General features: G+C 32.3%; 1 protein-coding gene across 1 annotated transcript in view; it reads right to left on the bottom strand.

Annotated features, from left to right (window-relative positions):
- Positions 1-24315, bottom strand: part of LOC118183870 (ecdysone-induced protein 78C-like) — a 184343-nt gene that overhangs the window by 9283 nt on the left and 150745 nt on the right. Inside the window, exons 3-6 of the mRNA XM_085822617.1 lie at positions 22254-22395; positions 18324-18535; positions 12339-12650; positions 3417-3522 (exon numbers count right to left, since the gene is read on the bottom strand). Coding sequence (XP_085678743.1) covers positions 3417-3522; positions 12339-12650; positions 18324-18535; positions 22254-22395 — 772 coding nt within the window. The remainder of the gene's footprint in view (positions 1-3416; positions 3523-12338; positions 12651-18323; positions 18536-22253; positions 22396-24315) is intronic.

The raw sequence follows: 24315 nt of genomic DNA, 5'->3' as shown, positions 1-24315 counted from the left end.
AATATTCTTGCCATTATTCAAGAAATTTAACATGGATTTTAAAAATACTACTTTATATTTGCATTCAGGAGTGCACTATTCTGATATCCATAGGCTGAATGATGGATGTATAATTTGGAGGAAAGAATAATACGAATACATTACTTTCACTAAAACTTTAAGTGAAGTATGAGGCGAACTGTTGTCTACAATCAGGACAATTTTTGCGTCATCAGGTAAATCAACCGAATTCAAATGTTGCTGAGCCTTAAATATGAAATGACTGTCAAATCAATCATTCATCAATGCTTGTGTCATCCATGCTCTTTTATTTGCATGATAATGTAATGGGGAAAATCTTCACTTCTTTAAATGCTTGAGGTTCTGTATTTTTTACGATTACAAAAAGTTTACTTTTATGCGTTAATGCATATTAAAATTGTTAAGTCTCACTTTGGAACCTTTTCTGTAGAGGTTGCCATGGTATTTTGCAGTACATAATGCCAGAAAAGACCACTTTCATCACTTCTGTACATTTGTTCTGGAGATAACTTTTCCCTATTAATGAATTCATCTGATATTGTTCAGCAGCTTCAGTATCAGCTGAAGCTTTTTAAACTGAAATTTTTAATTGCCTTATACCCGGCAATTTTTAAATTTGGTTAACCAACCTGTCAAATAGGTGCACTCAGTTTTTAAGTTCATTTCTCCACGAAATATTTTCTTTGAGCCATTAGCATTGAATCTGTCAATAGCACACTGTCTGACCCATTTAATTATCACTTTGCCATGATAACGAATAATTGTTCTGTTATTCATTGCGAGTGGGGTGTTGGAATCTATGAAAAATTCAAAAAATTCCTTTTTCCATTTTCTTGTGTCATATATAGTTATCGATGGCCTACGCTTAAGGCTTATCGATGGCCGACGCTAGATATCGAACCGCCTGATGCAGTGTCTGCGGGTCCTAAATTCTATTACCAAGTTCCAAATATTTGCTGGCCCTAATATTTTTTTTACCAGTGCTTTCCATAAATTTCGCCACCTGGTGTGGCCATTTGAGCTCTGGCACTGGTTCTGGGTTTATGTTAATAAAAATCAGTTATTCTTAATTCAAAGAGCAGCAAATGTAATCTTTTGGCCTATGAGTATTATTAACAAAATCCGTTTTTAGCATATGGAAAGAAATTGTTAAATTTTTCTTGGTCAACATTTCTTAGTGCATTTAACTTAAATTTTTAATCATTTTTTATTTGTTGTTCAATTACTAATATAAAAAAATTGTTTAGGCATCGCTGCATGAGACATTACTCAAGTTGTAATGTGTTGATAAACATGCGGTGATGAAAGCAAAACGTAATAAATAATGATTCGCCAGGTTGGGGGTCAGAGATATAAAATATTAGTAGTGGTAAAATCAAAGAATGTTTAGGTGTGAGATGTATGCCAGGCAGATACCCTTAGCTATGGAACCAAATTATTGATCACACAAATTTATGCTAAAATCATTGTTTCTTCAACGAGATATTTTGTTTAGTGCTGAACTGAGATTAAGAATCAGGACCCTCCATCTGTTTTATTATGGGAGGAAAAAATCAAATGCACATGCAGAAAAACACAAAACTTCCTTAAAAAAAGAGAGAGAGAGAGAGGTTGCCAGGCTTTGAGATTTGGACTTTACATTCTGAATATTGGATGTCCATATCTCATACTTTGTACTGTATTTTATATATGCTTTAATATTGCTTGTACACAGTATTTGTTTGGATGTGTGCACTACATTTGTTTACCTCTTCTGAGACTATGCTATGACTACCCATGATTATCCGTACATTGTTGTAACTATTCAGTAAACAAACTGAGTTGTAATTCTGAATTTTCTAGCAATAATGTGCTTTTTCAGATGTGTATTTTGTAAATTCATTAACAGTAAATTTTAGAGAAGTTATTGAGAAGAATAAGTAATGAAGAGAATTCTAAAAATCACCATGGAGTTGAATAAACAGACTGTTGAAAAATATGAAGATGGCATGCATTATCCTGCTACTGCATAACATATGCCAAGCACAATGGTTTTCTCCACCCAATTTTTTGTTCAATTAATTGTTGACATTTAAAGCCTAAACTCAGTTGCTGGCAATACAGTTTTTTCATAAGTCTATCCTTGACCAGTTTCTTGTCAAGAAAAATAAAACTTTTCAATCACTTTTGCTTTCAAAAGCAATATTTTGACAGTATTTAGTAATACTAATTTAGAAGTCAAACAACAAAATTCAGTCAAACAACAAAAAACCGCAGCTGAGGATAGTGGTTCGGTAAAACCATCGAAACTAGTCCAGTGAAAATTTTGTAAATATTACGCTGAATTTTGTTGTTTGACTTCTAAATTAGTATTTATTCGGCGTGTTATTGTGTCTTAAGTATTTAGTAATCTAATGTTAGTTAAAGAAAATAATACTGAGATAATTAAGTATTCCAACAGTTCATGCTTACAACAAGACACATCCTGATGATCTACGATCATCCATGGCATATACAGCATAAGAAGGAAATTATTAGGAAGATCAAATGGTAATTAAATTTTTTCGCTAAGATTTTACTGTAATGTGAATTTATGTAGTATTCATGGCCACTACACCGGCATATAATTTCTTCAAGATGCGTACACTGGTCCTCAGGTTCTCCAGGTCCTGAATATTCATTCATACAGGAAATCCAAAACATTTTTAAGCTGGAATTTCACCACTCTGAATGCATTCTGGATACTGAAGGGACGTTATCTAGAACTATATTTCTAGCACAAATATACTGATCTTTTAAGTGATGCTGCAATATCTAGAATGCATTTCTATGCGACTGCTGAAAATCTCTGTATTAATCCTTCCAACTTCTTTTAATGAAATACAGTCAAAAGTCTTTAATCCGGACTCTGCAAAAAATAATAAGCCGGATCCAATTCGAAGATTAAGGAACAACACAATCATCAACATTAACTGAAATAGATAATTTTAGCTTATATCGTCCGTTTTACATTAAACGTGCACGCGAAAACGTATTCTGCGCTTGCACAAACACATATGTGCAGTCGTAAATGTCTTGCACGCACGCGTAAAATGCCTATGCGTATGCATCAACGCGGCGCATGCGCAGAAAGATTTTAGCTTTGAGGTCCGGATTATAGATCATTCCGGATTATGGGTGTTCGAATTAACGACTTTTGACTGTATCAGCAAATGTAGCATTGCAAGCATTAATTACGACATGTAGGCATTGAAAATCGATTGTTTTTTATTTGCAATACATGCTAAGAGTACTGTACAGTATTATAAATAAAATTCTGTATAATACCTACTTAATTTATAAACAGGGATAATATATATCTTTCAAGGAAAATATAATGTGTAAATACTAGAAAAATTAATAAAAATACAACTTACCAGCAGTCAGAAGCACAACAGCCGAGTACAAAGCAATTTCGGAATCATTCAGTTGTAAATCGTTAAACCAGCACACAAAATTGAATAGAAGGGAAACGAATTCTCGCTAAACAATTAAATAAAAAGAAATATCAGAATTTAATATAGCAAAAGCAAAACTGACACAAGAAAACAACATTACTTAAAAACAAACTAACAATGTCATCTTACAGGAAGCTGCAATAAATGACAACTATAATAAAAGTAATAATAAGGTAACAAAATGAAAATTACCAATATTCTCCATTAAACTTATAACAATCACCATAAGAGAAGTAAATCTTTCTTCTTAAAACATATTACGTTTAGCTATCACAATCACTGTATTAAATAACTATAAAAATTCTTCAAAATCATATATATAATTACAGTTCAACAAGAACTGTAATGATTATAAAAATTTAAAAGAAAAATTCCTTAATTCTCCAACCCGCTAAGGACTGGTTCTGACATACAAACTTTCTTGAAAATGCGAGTTTTTTTTTTTTTTTTTTTTTTTTTTTTTTAAATAATAATAATATTTTTAAAATACCCCTGCTAATACTTAAACTTTCATTCTCTTAATATACTAGATACTACCTAGATACATTTCAAGTTGTACATATATGCACTTAGTTAAAAGTACTAAGAAAAATATTGGACATACTCATAAGATTTGACAAGCTGGAGGATTACAGAACAAAGCTTACAACACTTTCATGATTGTATAAAATGTAAAAAATATCAGTAAGAGAACAAACAGATTTTTAATTAAATTATTTACTACATTGTAACTTATTTACTCCCAGAAATAGCCACATAAATTAGTATCAATAACTGCAGCTTTTGCAATGCATCCTCAAATGAAGATTCCTTTCTCAAAGTACTAAAATCTACAGGAAAGGGATATTATGAAATAAAACAATATTAAATAATATTATGGAATTTAATATTCTAATGTGACATTTGAAATTATGGAGCTAAACAATATTCTGTGGCATTCAATATTATGCAGCTAAACAATATTCCAGTTTAATATTATTAACTATGAAAAAACTTTTTTATCCCTTACATTTAAGATTTTGTTTTCTAAACATTATTTGAAGAATGATGAAAATATTGGCAATTTAATATAGAAACTAAATCAACTTACATTCACAATTGGTGGTAAATTGCATGATATTGATGCAAATTTGAAAAATATAAAAAATAATAGACATGTTAGTTTATTACATAAAACCCTTATTCTTAAATTTATACAACTATTATGAGGAAGAAATTTTTGTTCAACCATCAGAATCCTCTTTAAAAAATAGCCTTGTTACTAGAATATACTGTCAAGTGAAAGGACTTTCTTTTCCTATTCACTATCAGTTTCGTACAGCTTAATGCAACATTTATGCAGAGCCTGCACAAGAGTGAGGCCAAGTGCCCAAGTGAAGCCTCAACAATGGGTTTAGGTAGGGTGCCAAATTAGCTACTTAAAAAAAAAAAAAAAAAAATTTTTTTATTCCTCTTTGAAAAAGAAATTAAGATTGATATTGTTCAAACTAGAAACACATCTCTTGGTTAGTTAGCTCAAGCTAACAACTTGGTTACCATTAATTATTTTTTCTAGTCATCTATACTTATCAGCGGTAAGGGCACTATATGCAGGCAGTTTGGCCTGAGTTCAAAACCCATTTGTAGCGGGTTTTTGTATTTTTCTTCACATGTAAGTGAATGCGAAGTTTTTTCCTCTTAACAAATCTTCTACAAAAGCATCCTTTCATTTAAACAGATAGGCCTTAGGTGCTTTGCTATAATGTAAATAACCAAGTTCATGACTTATTCAGACTGCTGCCTTTCAGTTTTCATTTTACTCAGCATATGGTCAAAATAATAAACATAAAATTATTCAAACATGAGTTAACTTACATTACTACTTTCTCTTGTGAATATTTTATGCAGCTGCATAAGACTAAAAGCAAAATGTGTGATATATCAGTTTATTACTCTTTTCCCCCCTCAAATAAAGCTTACTATTAAGAAAGTTTGCTGAATGAAATTCAAGGTTATTACATTCGTATTTCATTTATCTTTGCACTTATAAATTTATTTACACTTCTTATTATTGCCAAAACTTATGTAACAATTGTTGGTTGTTAAACAATTCACAATGATGTTTTATTTTCTCCCTAGATGTACTGTTTTGTGAATTTTAAATTCAAAATAATAAACTGCCAATTCAGGAGTTGAGAAACGAAAATTAACTGTGCATCACTGGAATGGCAACAGAATATATTCTAGTGATATTTTATTAACTGATTAAACTTTTATGACAGAACTTAGTAAACTGTTAATAGACTTGTGTTTGTAAGAAATTTAAATAAAATAAAGTTGTTAAAAATGGTAATTTCTTTCGAAGAACTTTTAGGAATTTTAGTTGAATCACAACAAATATCTGGAAGATATATCTCAGCATGGAAAAAATTTAACTAGTAGCATCAAAAGAGACAAAGATGGTGAATTTTCCTCTTCTATGTTGTTTATATGGAGTGATAACACAAAATGTTTAAAAGCAAAGGGCAATGTGGAAGGGGGAGTTTATCTTAATTTTCTTTTCTTTTTTTTTTTTTTTTTTTTTTTTACCCAATTGCTAGATTATGTAAACTATTTCAACAGCATTTACTAACTTTGTAATGACAAAATGTAAAATTCAAATAATTTCTCAATAAAATTTGAGCAAAAATCGAATTTTCAGATAGCATTTAAAAAAAAATGTACAAAAGAAGGGGAAAATTGAGAAATTGAATCAAAGCTGTGTTTTTACAGTTTACTAATTTTCAGAAAATTATGTTTTAGATTAGCATTAGATGTTTTATTCTCACAATTGAAATGGTGATGCGAAATCTTACGATTTTTAGTTTTTGACAGGTGAAAAATCTATGTTATTAGACTGAGGTAATTTAAAGGCATCAATTTATAACTGAAATATCCAAAGGATATAAATGTTACAGAAATTCAATCAGAAAGGCATGCAATAATGCATGTTTATAATATATACACAACAATGCATATGTATGTATATACATATAGGGCATTTCAGCAGAGCAGTTACAAATTTTCAGGAGATAGAGTACACCTAGACTACGGAAAATCACAGCAATGCATGGACGGAAATGCTTCCTGGCACAGTACTGACGACACAAAGCACAAGGAAGGAAAGACAAGAACAGGATGAGAAAACATCTTTATTATGGTTTCAGCATGATGGTATGCTCCATTACAGCTTTGATGTGTGTCTTCACCTGAATGAAATGTATTCTCAACAATGGTTTGGGAAGGGTGGTCTGTTGCATTGGCCAGCAAGATCACCATACCTCACCTGAACAAAACCCCCGTTAACAGTGCTCGGGAACTTGTTGCACGCATTGTGGCAGCTCCTGAAGAAGTCTGGAACACATCCAGTATTTTCCAGAACATCAGATATTTCATGTGCTGGAGATGTGAAGCCTGCATCACGATCCAGGGTTGTAATTTAAACACCTTCTTTGATGACGATCGTTGTCTGTTTTTGCTCTCATTTCTTGATTTCTGCTGTAGTAAGCATAATAAACATGTTTTTTCACTCTGTGTCCTTCCTTTCTTCTGTTTTGAGCTGTCACTACTGCCACAGGACACTATTTCCAACCATGCACTGCTCTGTCATTTTCCATCATTTAGATGAACGGTATCTGTCCTGAAAGTTTGTAACCAGTGTGCTGAAACACCCTGTACATATATATATATGTGAGTAAGGAAAAATTCTAACTGCAACGTGCAATAGTCTCTTCTATCTCCATTTTAACTAGCCTATTGTCTCTTTATGTTCAGAAAACAGCAACTACTTATAATAAATAATAATAAACTAATATAAACTTATAACCAATAATAAAACTTTTTATCAGCCAATGGGAAAATTGCAAACCACAACTGCATCACTATGGACTAAGATTTTCATCTTGAAATCGGCGCATTTGCTTCTCCACTTCATACATGTCAACTTGCTACTGCTTGCCGTCTTCAATAATGCAAAATTCTGTAGAATAGGTGCATTTATTGCACTAATTTATTTTGTATTGGCCAATGAAAATCTAAAGATTACTTAAATCTGCTGTGACTGCAACTACATCTTTATGCCTTTACACACCCCTTGTCAATTTACAAAAAAATCGTTCCACATACATAATAATGCATGTTTTAATAGTTCCTTTAGTATTCATCATAAATAGGTCAGATAACAATATACATGAATTAAAATTCTAGCTTTAGTTTGCTAAGTCCCTAAATTCTACACTTTAATTTAGCTAATTTCCCCTTTCTGTCATAAAAATAGTAACTGCTTAATAATAAATTTATTAAATTGCATTTTTTAAAATTAATATTTGTTATGTGATTCTGACATAAAAGCTTATGATGTGGAGACTTACATAAAGCTTTGACCAATTAATAATTTCAAATTTGGATACTTTAAAAATTGACAGGGATTAATCTAATTTAAAACCAAATCATTACGAACTAACTTTCATCTTGAACATGTCACAACAGCTCCTCACTTCTTTCTCTAGCTAGGCTGCAGTCGCTGTTTCCATTTCTTGCCCAACATTTTTAAAAGTATAAAACTGATTTATGAATGGGTGCACTTAAAAGTGTGTGTGTATTTAATTATGGCAAAGTACACTAGGGCTATCTGCCTAAGGGGGAGGCATGCCTTCGTGGAGGACTTTCTAAGGGAAACTGGCTCGTATACATGTTACACATGAGGAAAACCACGAAAACACCCATGCAGCCATCCCGTTTGCGGGATTCGAACCTCGGACGAACTACCAGTGTTCAGCGACTTTTACCGCTCGGCCGCTGGTGGGCGGGTGCACTTAGAGATAAATCACACTGTTAATTATTGATCAAAAGTATCCGTCAACTGTCGTTGAAAAAATAAATACTAGATTGCAAACAAGTATTAAATCAGTCGCTACAACTGTAACTATTCCTTTATATGCTTACCTGTCTTCAACATCCACACTAATTCATATACAAGGTGGTCAAATTAACACCACCCCCCATTCTGAGCTCTCTATACATTGAACTACTTAAGTGTAGACTTTAAAATTGTTGAGCATACTATTCAAGACATGGGAGAACTGATTACGTGGGAAAAAAAAAAGTTCCAGAAACACCAATAAATGGCGCTGTACAACAGAAAATGTGCTGAAATGTGAAATGACACAAACACTCACAAACAAATAAGCACATGTGGTATAGAATTTTTCCTTCTTTATTTCTATAATGATATATATATATATATATTAAAAAAAAAAAAAAAAAGTGAAGGAACTTAAACTGTCTTTATAACTGCAATTTTGCACTGTAAACACGAAAATTTGCATAAAACAACCCTGGTTCATAGCTACTGTTCTGGGCATAAAATGAAATAAAACTGGGGAAATGTCAGTTTTATCAGCAATGGCTGTTACACTTCCAGAACATGCTTTGCTTGTTAAATTGTTTTACGAAAAAAAAGGAAATGCTGCAGCTGCACTTTGAGAGTTTCGCTGACTTAAGAACTTATGCAAAGGACCATTACTTCCACAAGCTCTCAGGAAAATGATTGCTCAATTTGAGAAAACTGGAGATCTTAAGAGTTCAGCCCAGTCGAGGACGCAAATCGACTCGTTTAGATGTTGGTGAAGATGTAACCACTGATATTGTAGAGCAATCGATGGATAATGTTGTAGGATGAAGTTGTGCAAGTTTAGTGTGACAGCACTTGGGCTTGGGTCTTCCCCATAGTACAGTGTAGAATGTATCGTGAAAAATGGTGCATATTTACCTGTACAAAATTCATCATAATCAGGAGTTGCTATCCATCGACAGGGAGAAGCAACTGACCTTTGCACCTGACTAATGAAGCACGTTTAAATTTAAGTGGAACAGTAACTGTTACATTTGGGACACGAAAAAACCCTGTACCTTCCAAGAGATTCCACTTCACTCACCGAAAGTTGCAGTCTGGTGTGGATTCACAGCCATATTTATTCTGGAACCTTTCTTTTCTGAAGAGGCTATGCGCAGTGGCCCTGTGACATGAACCCTGACAACCAGGAGGTATGTAAACATGCTCAGCGCCAATGTCTTGATTCAGTTATTTTTATACAAGATGGAGCACTTGCACACGTTGGACACTGTGTACAGCAGTTTCTTTGGCAACATTTTACTAATGATGGAGTAATGCATTTCTGACAACCTGGTCATCTCATTCTCTAGATCTTAATCACTGCGATTTTTGGCTGTGAGGTTACTTAAAAAATTTTGCTTATCGTGAACATCTGGCAACCTTGGTGGATTTGAAAGACAGTATCACTCTGCATGTGAAAAGCATCTCAATCAACTAATTACGATCCGCAGTTGAACAAGCTGTCCACACACTGCAGATTTTACATCTTGAAGGGAACCATATTGAGCAGCTTCTCTGCATCGATAAGGTCCTAGTGATATGAATGTTTGGTAAAGATTTTAGTGATATGAATCTGTGGTATGTTTGAATAAAATGTGTTACAGATATGTACTTTTTGTCTTTACAACATATTTTCTGTTGTACAACTCCATCTATCGGTGTTTCCGGAACTTTTTTTTCCGCGCAATCCGTTTCCCCACGTCTTGAATAGTATGTTCAATAATTTTGGAGCCTTTACGCTTAGTAGTTCGATGTATAGTGGTAGAGTAGGGGTGTTTTAATTATAACCACCTTGTATATACACATTTCCTGTTAAAAATTACGTAAGCACAACTCTACAAACATGAATTGATTTTATATCAAGAACTTTTTCAATGTGGTTAAATTTAGCTTCTTCAGTTTTTCTCAGAACATTTATGTACATAAGCAGTGAATCACAAAAACTATGCAGAATCATTCACATTATCATATAACTATAAAACATAAAGCTTTGTTCTTGGGCAGCAAGGCCTAGGAATGCAACCAAATCAAAATAGTAGCATTCATACCAGCAAAAAGACACTTTTCTGTTAACAAGGTACTGCTTAGCACCTTAATGTGTGCTACTTATTATTAATAGTTTAAAGCAATTGCTTTAAAATTTCCATTTCTTCAGTTTCTTAAGTCAAGAAAAATACAGTCAAAAGTCGTTAATCCAGACTCGTCGAGACTTCGACGATTCCGGAATATCGGTTTTTCCAGATTATAGATAATCAGTTTAAATCTGGTAAGATGGCATGCAGAAATTATAAAATTAAAAATATGAAACCATAATTTATAAAATAAAGAGCAATTTTTATTTAAAGGGTATCGAAATTTACAAAAAAAAACTTAATATTAATTTGTTTACTTTATTAAACATTTCTTTCAACGCGTGCATGCGTAAAAAGCATACATTACGCATAGTCGAAATTAGAAAATTGCAACCAGAAAACTATTTGATGTGTATTCGTGATATTTATAATGACGAAGAATTTGATTTAAATCATATCAAAGATGGAGTACATCGAGATGAAATACTACATTTAGTAAGGAAGCAATTATAAACCGAATAAAATAAAAACATCTGCCCTGAAGATAAGGATAGTGCTGACAGATCAACTTCAGTTCATTGCGCCCCGCGACGTCCCCCCACTCAGAGCAGCGTGAAATTGATAAACAGATTTCGAAATGGTTAGAGAAACAAAGGATATGCCTTTATCCATTTTTTGCAGCAATTCCACTTTTTTTTGATTGACATCAAAACATGCTTTCGCTTTGTAGATCCTTTGGCAACTCCAGAATTGGAAATTCTTTTTGACATAATTGAAAGTTCAAGCTTACTTTTATAAAATTGCTCTAGCAGTCTGCAAAAAATAATAAGCCGGATCCAATTCGAAGATTAAGGAACAACGCAATCTGCAACATTAACTGAAATAGATAATTAGATCATTTTAGCTTAGCTTATACCATCCGTTATACATTAAACGCGCATGCATAAGGTATAATGTGTTTACGCATGTGCAGAAAGTTTGTAACTTTGAGGTCCGGATTTATAAATCATTCCGGATTAAAGACTTTTGACTGCACTACCAAAAAAAGGGGGGAATCAGTCAAACACAACCAAAAATATAATTGCACATTCTGTTTCTTTCAAACATCATCACCAAGGAGCCAGTCATCACAATAACCATATTAGAGAAAATGACACACCTGACAAAGAAACTTGAAAACATTCAAGGTTTTACTTTGATTGTATATCTAATATTTAGCTAGATAACGGTTGGCTACTTAAGTGCTTATGACTATTGAAACTTTGAAAAACAGAAATTTATACTTTAGGCATGGAAAAAAAAAAAAAAAAGGTCACCCTTCCACAATCAGCTGTGGTTTATTCCCGAAACTTTTCAGTTAATGGGACACCAGATGTTAGATGTGGTAGCCTGTTTATATTGCATTATGAACAGCTGCACAATTTTTAACGTGACCAAAGCTAAGACTTTGCAGGATGCTGAACTATCCAATTCTTTGATTTAAGAGAAAACAGATCGCGGTGTACATGAGAAAGAACTCTGTGCATACTAAAAGGCACTACATGCATTTAACATTATATATGTATTACATAATACATCACTGTTATTACAAGTTATTTATGCCTGGTATGCCAGTATCTTGTTAACAGAAGTAACCTTTTGCTAGTGTGACTACCACATTAATGATACTAATGTAAAAATATACAAGACACAGAATGTATGAAGTCAAAGTTTGCCAAGAAACCACAAAGAAATTTTGCCCATTATCCAAGTTCCTAAGAAAATGAAAATTTGAGGCTTCTGAAAGGATGAATCTGAAATAAAATATTTCCCAAGAATGAAAAGTAATTGTAACATAATGAAACAAAAAATACTTACATCAAACATGATCTCCATTTGCTGTTTTGATATGTAGCTGCCGTCACTGAATGTTACAGTGCCATCGATGGGATTGATAAGACGTGCTGCATGCACTAGCCAAACTTCAAAAAAACCTAATTTAATGCATAATAGCTTGTCATCTTGTATGAAGTCTTGGAAACCTGGGATGCGTTTAGCAAACTCTACTATTTGCTGAATGGAAGGTGTAAGCAGAGCAGCAAATTGTTGCCACATGATAATTTTTTGTAATTCTAAACTGCCAACTCCACCTTGACTATCAACAGCATTATGTTGATACTCTGTCATACTCTGAAAAAAAGGAAAAAAAATTACAATGAACTAACTGCTCTGAACAGATATGCGCAAAATGTACGCATGTAAAGAATTTAAGATACTTATTGGTTAATGGATGATTCGTTCTACTGATCTATAGAAATAAGTATAATCATATCTTTGATAAAGAACAGCAAATCAATATTTGCTGGACTGCAGTATTAGTCCAAAATAAAACATGAGGGAGGAAAGGTGCTAATTTTAGTTGCTTAGTTTTTAACGTGTATTTAATTAAGCTTTCTGTCTAAAAATATTAAAATTCTGTTCATTTATATCATAATGAATTAAAATCACAATTATGATTTACCTCATTACAACATACTATATACAGGGTGAATCTGGACAAGTGGACAAAACTTTAGAGGGTAACAGAAGGCAGTTATACAAGCAATATTCGTCATAGAATGTATGGTCAGAACGCATGCGGTGAGAAGTTAAAAGGTAGTTAGTTAGAGTAGATTTAAGGGTTTTTTCTTGTATTATCATGAACTCGTTGTTTCATTTACTGGCAAGTTGTTGTTTCATTTGTGGTAATCTGAGTAGTTGAATGTTGCGGAAACCATATTATGACTAATTGGTTGCGTGTTTTTGGTGAATTTGAACGATGGAAAAAGATTTGTAAGGGCTTGTGGTGTGTGCTGGTTAGGAAGTGCGTTGCTGTTTTGAGGTTTAGATGGTAAAATGGCTGAATGCGGTAAGATTATTTGAAGTTTCTGTACGATTTGGAACTAAAGGGGAAAAGAGCATTAATTTACTGGTGTGTAAATGAAGGTTTACTTAATAGCCATTATCAGTTTCCTATTTATTGGAAGGAAATATGTATGGTCGAATGTCGGAGAATACTGACACTACGGAGGATATTTTTTACTCTTAACTTTGTGAATTTATGTGGTGACGCCAGTATACAGATTCTAGTTCAGATAATTTTAGCAAGTTTTTGGATGCTGTTAAGCAATTTTGTTTGACCAAAGACAGGGAAATTTCTAAATAATGTAAGTGGCTATTTCCTTTGTGTAGTTGCTAAGATGAATTTCTTTCTTTATACTGCTTGATTTAAAATGTAGTTTAGTGAGATAACATATTTTTTGTTGGCTGCTCCTTTGACCTTTTTAAGTGAAAACAGATTGATGTGTACATGGACAAAGTCAATGGAGTGCGCAATGCCAAGTTTGTGCAATTCTCTGATGATTTTTTAAGTGAAAATAGATTAATGTGTACACTGATACAGAGTTTGTGCAATTCTTTGATTTTTACCAAGGTAGTTTTTTCTCTCATATTTAAAGAATTAACACAAGAATGACAGCAGATACTTCAATAAACACTTTTTAACAGGAATGTAATTGACTTACATTCTCAAAGAAATTGCTCAAAGAACTTCCGCCAGCCGTAATGCAGACATCGATTTATCCTGTACACAAGATGCAAGATGACACTGTCTGTCAACCAATTAAATACTAAATTTTATTGTGCAATTTTTAAAAACCTTTGGCTACTATTTATAAAGATTTATATATGTATGTTTAGATGCTGCAATGTTATGGTATTGTACTGAAATACTCTGAACTCTTATCGTCCATGCCAATTAACCCTCTGAGCATTATGACCGGTTTTATGGGGTCATCAGAAGTTTTTGTTACTTGGCATATATTAGCTTATAATTTAAGATATTTTGCTTTCTTACTTACTTTAATAATTTAATATTTATATATTTAATAATTTAATATTTAATAATTTAAATATTATCTTAATGATTTTAAGTTTATAAAAATACAGACTAAAATAAGTAATTATACAAATTCAATTTATAAATGCTGTTTAAATAGCAGTCTTTACGACAGATCTAAAATCCTGTGCCGCTCAGAGGGTTAATGCAGATTTTTAAAAACTTAGATAATCAAAAATATCTCTGCAAAACTGTAATTTAAGTATAGATATTATAAGAATTTAACTACTGCTAATAAATAATACATAATATACTGTTTAAACTGATTTAACTAAAAAATAATAAAATGAACGTTGACAGTTTACTCTTTTGTCAAAAGTCTGGTTATCCCCTTCTAGATCATACTGTTTTTTTAATCATACAATGCGACACATAAAGCTATGATCTCATTAAATTAAACTTTGTGAATTCATATGATGCAACAGCTTGCTTACATATTTCAGTGCCCTATAATCTGGGATTAGATCTGTTATATCTTTATTAGAAGAATCTGTTTATGATATTAGGGATAAGTTTTCTACAAATGAATCAGCATTAAAATTTTATCTTTGCCCTTAAATATTAGCTTCAAGATTCACTACATCAGAAAGCAAAACTTTCTTTTGAGTGTTTTCCATCATCAGGCAACAATCCAAGAACCACTTGGAAAAACAACTGATATATTATTAGGAGACTACTGTTATTTTAGAAAAAGTAAAAATGCATCTTTCATAAAACTAGCATATTATTAAAAGTAATCATTTCCTAGAACTTAAGAAAGACATCAAAAGCATGCCAGCCTTTAGTTATGAAAAAAGCAATACGCTGTTTTACATGAAACTTCTTTTCATATACAAAAAAAGCTCACTTAAAATTTCCTTTATAATGATAATATTAAACGAATATTTTTTTAACTTTATTCTTAATTGATAATTACATAAGAATGCTAATGAATGATTCAAAAAATAAAATTAAAAAAATTGATAATCATGTTAGTTTGCAATCTAACACTTTTAGTTATACATTTATTTCTTAAATAATGACACTAAAACACTGTTTTAAAATTCAAAAATGCAGGAAAAGAAATGATTATAACAACAACCACTTTTAATGCAACCATCTAAAAAATAACTGTCTACAAGCAGTAGATCAGATACTACATGATCACTTAAAAAAAAAAAAAATATGATGTGTACACCACATGACTGCCTTGTACAAAATATTAAATTATACGCACTTTTTCTTGCATTTCATTTTAACTTATTGGATTGAACTAAATCTACTTCGATAATAGCGCACAAGCCACAATAAAATAAATGAACTCTAAAATTCACTATATTTGTTTACCATAGCAACATTCTGGCACTAGGTTCACTTAACAGCATTATATTTCATTCATATTATATCTCAGAATGCACAAAATTTATATCATTTGAAGAATTAACCAATTGTTGCCACATGTTCTATTCAAATACTATAATAAATCTAGAACGATGTATAAGCAAACAAAACAAAAGCAGTTTTTCGCAGACGATTTAGTATTTCTCATTCAATTAATTCAGTTCTCACTTCACGACAAGGCAAAAATACATAAAAAAACAAAATACCTATATAAAAAATTACGAAGTAAATCTTAAACACTTATTTCCTTGAAAAATTTCAGAAAGGATTAAGCATGATTTAATTCACAATAATAAACGAAGGTGTTATCTTTGTTGTTGCGAAGCTTAGTCTCTCTAGATTGGCAACAAATCTATTATTCTGCTGTTTCAAATGTAAACAAATACGTAGCGTATTTGGAAACTAAGTACCGTTTCATTCTAATGCCGTCGTAGCGCTGTGGTAGGCATCCCGCGCACTAATCTTTCTTGCTCACTGACTTTCAATTGTCACCATTTTGGTTGCTCTATGTTGTGTTTTCAGTTTGCTGTGCACATTCAAAATGTTTAAGATAATTAGTTCTCCCGCTGACTGTGAGATTCGTGCCGTGATTAAATTTTTGAACGCGAGGAATGTTAAACCGGCCGAAATTTATCGTCAAGTGACGGAAGTTTACGGTGAATACGCGATAAGTGATGGAATGGTGAGAAAGTGGGTAAGAATGTTTAATGCAGGTCGAACAAATGTCCACGCCGAGGCTCGGAGTGGTCGCCCTTCTGTTGTCACCGATGATTTGGTAAGGAAAGTTGATGAAGCAATTCATGAGAACAGACGCTTCACAACGACAACTCTTTCAAAGGCATTTCCACAAATTTCACGTACTGTTTTGTTCGAAATTGTGTCTGACTGCTTGAATTATCGCAAACTGTGTTCCCGATGGGTTCCAAAAATGCTCACTGATGTTCACAAAACAAAGCGACTTGGTAGTGCCCTGACATTTCTCACGCGGTACAGTGATGAGGGAGAAAACTTTTTAAACCAAATTGTGACAGGTGATGAAACTTGGGTGTGTCATTTCACACCAGAGTCGAAACAACAATCGACGGAGTGGAGACACACTCATTCTCCGAAAAAACAAAAGTTCAAAGTGACAATGTCATCACAAAAAATCATGTGCACTGTCTTCAGGGATAGGAAAGGCATTTTGCTTACTGAATTTCTTCCCAGAGGTGAAACCATTAATGCGGCACGATATTGTGAGAATTCAACAAAACTAAGGCGTGCCATTCAAAACAAACGAAGAGGAATGCTCAGTAAAGCAATTGTGTTGCTCCATGACAATACTCGGCCTCATACTGCTGGTGTCACTCAATCGTTAATTCGACAGTTTCATTGGGAGCAGTTCGATCACCCGCCGTACAGCCCAGACTTGGCACTGTCCGACTATCACTTGTTCCTGCACATGAAGCGCGAGCTTGGTGGCAAGCGCTTTGGATCTGACGATGACAGGAAAAATTCTGTGGAGTCGTGGTTATCGAAACTGGAGGGAAGTTTCTTTGACGATGTTATACAAAAACTGGTCACCCGCTATGACAAGCGTTTGATCATTGGCGGAAACTATGTTGAAAAATAGTTTAAGACATGAATTTTCGTGTAAAAATAAAATTGGATTCGAAAAAATTGTTTTACTATTTTTTTTTTTCTTCAAAACGGTATTTAGTTTCCGAATACACCTCGTATGTCTGCCATGCTATTTAAAAATTAGGCTTAATCGCACTTAACAGCTTTTAAATTGTTGATAATTGCACAAATATTGCTTGCAGATAAACTAAAGGCATAAAATCTTAACCGGAAGATAAGAACAACATAAACGAATCATTTTTAAAGCAAAAATTGCACAATTTACAAACATATAAGCGTAAAGAAACTGAGATCACTGAGCTGGGTAACAGAGTGGATATATATATATAAATATATTTACATATAAATTTGGTGCAGACGACTGCAACCAAAATACGAGGTGCACATCTACATGTTATAACAGTCCTATATACAAAATTTCAACTTTCTGAGGCTACTCGTTTTTGAGTTATGCGAGATACCTATGTACGTACATACGCCATGAAAAATTCTCTTCAGAATTCATTTTAAAGCAGTTTTATTTATTTATTTATTTTTTGAGGAAAAGAGTCTTTTATTCTGTCCTTACGAACAGATATCACGCGAAAACATCGTTAAATTGCATTCGAAAGTGGTCAAAATGGATATTTTCGTTGAAATATGCTGCCTGAAACTTTTCATGATTACAATACTTCCTTTTTACTTCATACAAGGAAGTAAAAATCTCATTTTTATACAGAATTTATATTCATTTTCAGTAAAAAGCTCTGGCAAAAGTTAAAACAAATTTTTAAATATTCACAATACAATATGGATATAATTAAATTTTCATTCAGTTTTAAAAATCACATGTGATATCTTTGGTGTCTTTCATAAAAATATCTGGAAACTGTATTGAACTAAACAGAAATTTTTACTAGAGATGAACAAAAATTATGAAAACTTACAAATAAAGCAGGTTTTCTAACAAGCCCCCTTGTTTTTTCCTCTGTATAGGCACAATGAGCAAGGTGAGCTTCAGATATTGATAATATTGTTGCATACATGATTTGTTTGAATTTGTAATTTTGCACAGGCTGCTGCTCTACGTCAGACTGGGTCACTTGAATATCTTCGTTTTTCTCTCTAGACCTTTTCGGCACTCTACCATAACGAACAGCTGTAAAAGATGAATTAAATAAGATATTAAAAGGCAAGACCAGTACTTAATTTCTTAAAAACTACAGTAAAATAATAGTAAATGTTACTCAAAACTTAAATATCCCTGCAATGATTTAAGTACATTTCACATAAAATTACACAAATTCTTTTTTATATTCCATTAATTTTGAATGCAATTAAATATACTAAGAAAAACTAAACACTGAGAGACCAACTGACTGAATCTAACTATTCTTGATCATAATGGGATAATATTAATAAAATTTTGAATTTGAAATTACTGGTATTTTATATGCCATTCTGTTGTGTCCATTGAATTTAAAATTTAAAAAATGATTTCCAATATAACATTCCTAAAATGATTATACAAAAAATTAACAATATATTTCAGTTTAAAAAAAATAAAAATTTCTCATAACAATAGCTTTGCATCTATGTCAGCAATTTAAAAAAATTACAAAGGATTGCACTAAGATCTGGTGTGTGTGTGATCATGGCAAAACCTCGAGGGCTATCTGCATAAGAGGAGGGATGCCTTCGTGGAGGACTTTCTAAGGAAAACTGGCTCATATACATGTTACACATAAGGAAAACCGTAAAAACGCCCATGCAGCCAGGCCATTCGCGGGATTCGAACCTCAAACCGAACTACCAGTGTTCAGCGACTTTACCACTCGGCCGCTGGTGGGCAAGAGAAAGATCTGGAAACCTGCACAACAAGCATATACTAAGTACATTCAATTCTTGATTCACCGGGTTTTTTTTTTTCTAAATAATAGTTTTTTTTTTTTTTTTTTTTTTTTTTTTTTTGTGTGTGTGTGTGTGTGTGTGTGTGTGTGTGAAGCAATGGAAAAATTACTGTAGCAAACTATTAGAATAAAACAAAATTTCTATAGGAAATTCAAATGGGGGAAAGGAAATGCACAAGATAAAGATAGCAAAGCAGATTTCAAGTCAAGTACTTGGGAACACTTTTTATTCACAATAATAAGAAATTTAATTTTATGCTATTTAGAATGCATAAACGTTGCTAAATCATCAATTAAAAATGAATTGCTAAATCGTAAAAATAAATTAACTGTATGTTAAATAGTAAATTAATTCTACAATTAATAAACTCAGTAAAAACACATTCATTGTAATCTGTGTCATACAGAATCCTATCAAAATTCAAAATAAATACAGTACAAAGTCTTTAATCCGGACTCGCCAGGACTTCAGAGATTCCAGATTAGGTTTTTCCGGATTATAGATCATCAATTTAAATCTGGTAGGATGGCATGCAGAAATTATAAAATTAAAAATATGAAACCATAATTTATGAAATAAAGAGCAATTATGATTTAAAAGGTACCAAAATTTACAAAAAAAAAAAAAAAAAAAAAAAAAAAAAGGTTAATCTTTTGATTATGGTAACTTGGCGATTTTTTTGGCGAAAATTTGGCAACCAGCCCTGCTATAGCAACCTGCTAGTTTTTGTTTGGACGTCATTTTTTTTTTTTTTTTACTCAACATTTTTTTCCAACAATCTGCTAACCGAATTACGCTTATGCTAGAACTTTTACAAAACAGAAGTGCTTAATCCTGACTTAGATTAGGTGCCAAATTGGAAGAACGTGCAGAATCGCAAACTGCTTGCCGCGTTTTTAAGAATTGCAAATACAGGGTATCATCCATGTACACGTCGACCTATTTTCACTTAAAAAAACATCCCAGAATTTCACAAAAATGGCATTGTGCACACTCTTGACTATATCCATGTACACTGCTAAAGTCCTAACTAGTAACCTTTATCGCCTTACCAAAATGTCGCCAAACTACCTGTTACCATATTCCAAAGATCAGCCAAAAAAAGCTTAAAATTTATTTGTTTACTTTATTAAACATTTCTTTCAATGCGCACATGCGTAAAGCATACATTACGCATAGTCGAAATTAGAAAATTGCAACCAGAAAACTATTTGATGTGTATTCATGACATTTAGAATGACAAGGAATTTGATTTAAATCATATCAAAGACGAAGTACATTGAAATGAAATACTACATTTAATAAATTATAAGCCGAATAAAATAAAAAAATCTGCCCTGAAGATGAGGATAGTGCTGACAGATCGATTTCCAATTCATTGCACGTTGCGACACAAGGTGATTCACTGGCTTGCTTGCTTTTTAACCTTGCCCTCCAAAAAATCATAAAAGACTCCAACATTAATACTCGTAGAACTATCTTTAACAAGACTGTTCAGATTTTTGTGTTTGCTGACGATATTGACATAGTCGCACGCACTCCCGAGTCACATAGAGTGGCTTTTAACATCTCCAGAGGCTGCAGCCAGCAAAATGCATCTAGCATTCAATCAAAATAAAACGAAATACCTGCCATGCGGTAATAACGGCAGATTCTATTTTGAAATTGGGAATTACAAATTTTAAATTGTTAGCAAATTTAAATATTTAGGATCAGAAGTTAATACTCTCAATGATTTAATGCCCAAGAGTCGCAGATGATAACCGATGTTTTTTTGGTCTAAAAAAATACTTGAAGTCTAACATCACTAGTAGAAAAACAAAGATTTTAATTTACAAAAGCTTAATCAGACTCATTCTTATACATTCTGAGACCTGGGCAATCACAGAAAAAGCTAAAAGTATCATTTCTGTCTTTGAAAGAAAAATTTTGAGAAGTATTTTTGGTGGCATAAAATGTAACAATATCTGGAGAAGAACTAACTCTGAACTCTATAAATCCTTGAAAGAAATACATATAGTACAATATATAAGGATTCAGAGAATTAAATGGGCAGGACACCTGTGCAGAATGGATGAAAATCGAGTAACTAAAACGATCTTCTCGGCCAGACCATTCGGCACCCGTAAAACAGGGAGCCCTAAACTTAGACGGCTCGACTGTTTGGCAACAAACTTAAGAATTTTAAAAATAACCAATTGGATGTCTATGGCCAGCGATAGAAGAGCTTGGAATTCGATTCTGAGGAAGACAAGGGCCCATCCTGGGCTGTCTGGCCATTGAAGAAGTTGGACAAACCTAGTACCTAATATCACCCCAGTTACTCGGGAATCTATATGATACACAAAATGGTTCCAGCAATTCAAAATTTATACGTTGATGAAGTTTAAGAAATAATTAATGCTTCTATAGGGTTACACTGAGATATGTTTAAAAAAACTGCTATCAAAATACAAAGTTTCATTTCTATGAACATAATTTATGCTGTAATTCAATTTTGTCTAATATTAAAGCTGATGTGTTTCTTTTGTGTTAATAAAACTCTTCAAACATAAGAGGTTATAACAAACAAAAAATATGGAGCTGAGAGCTAGATGGAATTAGCGTTCATGAAAAACTATTCCTCAATCATAATTTATTTAAATACTCATGTGATGCGAGACTTTTTTACCAGTAAAAATGAGAAGAGTTGCTTGGTTGTTTAAAACAAGCTACATGGTCTTCTACACTTAGCTTTAAAAATTAATTCTCCTGGATTAATCGCTTCAAAAAAAAAAAAAAAAAAAAAACATCTTTAAAATGGCTTCCCCATCTCTTTGAATAAATTGGATTTGAAACTACTACTATACAAGTTTTTTATCTGACATTATGTAAACCCTACTGGCATAAGATATCTCAAATTTACTAATATTGAAATATTAACATTATAGAACATTTAAACAAATATTATGGAATGATTAACTTACAATCTTTGGACATTCCAACATCCAAGCATTTTCGAAACCTGCAATACTGACACCGGTTACGATTGAGACGAACAACTAAGCACTGTTTGTCTCTGAGGCATTTATAGTCGATTTGTTTCTGGATGCTTCGTCGGAAAAATCCCTGAAAAAGACCATTAAAAATTCAGTGGATGCAACAGAAATGAAAATTAAAACACATAACAAAAAAGTCAAGAAACAATTTCGCTCATTTAATCATAATTTTAAAATTACAAACGAGTGTCATACTTAAAGTACAGAATCATGAATTTTGGACTTTCTAAACATTTGATTTGACAACTTAATTCATTAACTAATGTAAAAGCGGGATAAATTCTTAACAACCCCTTAAAAAAAAGTTGACTCATTAAGCATATTCAGGAATCCTTCACTGAATGCTGCTTTTTGAACTGTAGAGACTGAATTTTAGTTTTAGTAGTAATATTTGATGCATTACAACATATTTATATCTCTTCCACGTAGTTTTTATCCACGCATATTAAACTTCAAAATAAATAATCTAAAAATACATCGTTGTTATTATACATCCAAGCTTCAGTTGAAAGAACGAAAAGCCGGGGGAGGAGATGGCGTCTTGGAATTAAAAAACTTTTAGGCTAACATACCGAAGCTTACCAGAATATCAAGCATTGCAAATCAAGAAAAATACAGTATTGCAGATATAAAATAACCCATAATGCATTTTATACATAATGTTACTCATATCCTACCGTTAAAAATCAACGAACGAACAAACAAAAATAAAAGAACGGCCATGTTGTGGTTTACGATTAATATGAATATACATATCAAATAATACATATTATTTCTTACACTAAACAACATATACAATAGCGGTCACGCTTACATGTTTATACGATAATATACAATTCATGAAAATAAATAAATTATTATATACATACTGCAAATAATTCTGGTGCATATATTTATGCAACGAGATGCCAATGTTTTGAAGAACCGGTTTTTTCACAGTACCTGTTCGAAGCTCGTCTACTAAGCGTAGTTCATGAAGACGTACGAGATCGCCATAAAGTAACACTACCGAAGAAGATACATATTTTCAAGTTTATACATTGAAATTTACTTCTAGCGGCAAATTATGAAGTAAATTTCGTTTTTAAATTTGTTTCATATTAAAATTAAACATTGCACTAAAAAAGTGATGAAGTGGCACGTACTTGCTACCACTACGCCCTCTTCTGGCCGTTTTGAATTCATAATAAAAAAAAAAAAAGGGTGGGAGAAAAAAAATCAGAAGAAACATTTCACAACGTAACGATAATAATAACAGTTTCAAAAAATATTTTAAATTATTTCATTTTAAATTTTGCATCACCAAAAATTGTACGTTATATAATATGAAAAATATTTTTTTATATAGTAATTATATCAACAGAATAACTGATAAAGATCTTTCTGCAATACAGTTTTAAAAAACTGCGATACATAAGAAATTAATGCGTTATTAGTATTCCTATATTTGACATTTCACAAATCGAAGAACATATTGTTTACTGAATCATGAGCAAAACAACTTTTCTCTTGTAACCTGGCAGTTGGTGGAGCCAACAATTCCGAACCACTCAAGGACGCATTGCATTTTACTGCAGATATAAAATAAGATTTGAACAAATAATAAAATATAGCACACCTTATTTCTAAATTAATGATTCTTACTGTGCCGATTGACGAAATTCAAACTGCGCTTCTCATGTCTCGAAAGCGAAACACAAAATCGGACTTTTTCTGAAATGACATGCCATTTTTTTTTTTTTTTTTTTTTTTTTTTTTTCCCCTCCCATATTTCGATTTTACGGCTCAAATTATGCCTAAATGTTAAATTTTGTAAAATTTGGTGCAAGATTTACGGAGAAATTCAAAAATTTATTTTGGTGTAAATTTTTTTTTCAGTTTTCGCCAGAAATAATTTACTTGCCGAACTTCTTAATTTATAGCAACCCATTTTCCTTTTCTTTTTTTCGTTGTAAAGAGCAGAAAAAAAGGTCATCCTTCATACTTTCAA

Source organism: Stegodyphus dumicola, chromosome 8 (assembly GCF_044657685.1).
Source record: "Stegodyphus dumicola isolate Sdum_Otavi_A_Nest chromosome 8, ASM4465768v1".
In the NCBI taxonomy this organism is placed as follows: Eukaryota; Metazoa; Arthropoda; class Arachnida; order Araneae; family Eresidae; genus Stegodyphus; species Stegodyphus dumicola.
This window is presented reverse-complemented; position numbering and strand designations above follow the sequence as displayed.